This window comes from Propithecus coquereli, unplaced genomic scaffold (genome assembly GCF_000956105.1).
Source record: "Propithecus coquereli isolate 6110/MARCELLA unplaced genomic scaffold, Pcoq_1.0 Scaffold36, whole genome shotgun sequence".
Lineage (NCBI taxonomy): Eukaryota > Metazoa > Chordata > Mammalia > Primates > Indriidae > Propithecus > Propithecus coquereli.
In genome coordinates this window covers 6,565,494-6,566,447 of record NW_012149285.1, presented here as the reverse complement: position 1 = coordinate 6,566,447, position 954 = coordinate 6,565,494, and the positions used below count along the sequence as shown (strand labels likewise).

The 954-nt window shown below is 34.8% G+C and overlaps 1 protein-coding gene across 1 annotated transcript in view; it reads right to left on the bottom strand.

Annotated features, from left to right (window-relative positions):
- The window catches only part of ARHGAP32 (Rho GTPase activating protein 32), a 297,626-nt gene that overhangs the window by 112,118 nt on the left and 184,554 nt on the right, over positions 1-954 (bottom strand). Inside the window, exon 8 of the mRNA XM_012651646.1 lies at positions 492-632. Coding sequence (XP_012507100.1) covers positions 492-632 — 141 coding nt within the window. The remainder of the gene's footprint in view (positions 1-491; positions 633-954) is intronic.

Here is a 954-nt window from a genome sequence, read left to right as displayed (position 1 = left end):
CACCTTTCATCTGTTCTTTAACTCGATCTTTCAACAAACATTTTTTAAAAAGTATCATTGGGTATCATTGTTTTTAGGTACTAAAAACACAAAAACAAAAAAGAAACAGACCTTGCTTTCAAGAAACTCACTGAGACAAACAGGAGAACACTCATAATTAAATGTAATAAGTAATATGTCAGAGATAAGCCATGAGAACAGTTCAGAATGACACTCAATCCGTGTTTTGGGGAGTATGTGTTTGCATGAAGTGAGGGGAGGGAGATCAAGGATGACTTCCTAGAAGAAATGAGATGTTTATGCTCAGTTTTCAAGGATGAATATAATCATTTAAATAAAACTAGAGGACGTTCCAGGCTGAAAGATAAAGGACTATGGAAAAACCTGGTGCTTTTAGTTTTTTTTAATTGAAGAAATGATTAAAACAGTTAAAGATGAGGCTGGAAAGGTAGCAGGGACCAATTAACAAACAGAACTCTTCGGTTATTTACCTCTAAGGTCAATTCATCAGGGGCTCGAGCAGTGTACCTCTTGATAACGTGGGCAGCACCAACAGCAGGAGTGTTAATGGATGACTCCTCATGAACTAAAAGGTGATTTCCCTTATTATCAATCTGTAACAGAGAAATGTACTATGAGAGGGTTAAACACATGGGGCTTGCAAATGTCTCTCTAACTATCCACAAAAGACAATTCAATTTAATTTAGAGAGACAATAACCCAAGGAGTCTTAAAAAAAAAAAAAAAAAAACTAAACTACCACTTATTGGGTAGTTAATATATGCCAGCCCCTGTGCTGTGCATATAACATATATGACTAAATTTAATCCTCATAACTCTAAAAGACACTTATCATCATTTAAAGGTGAAAATGCTGATGTTGAAAGATATTGTATAATTTATAAGACAGTACATAAGTTTTCCAGGATCACATGGCCAGTAAGGTAAAAGCTA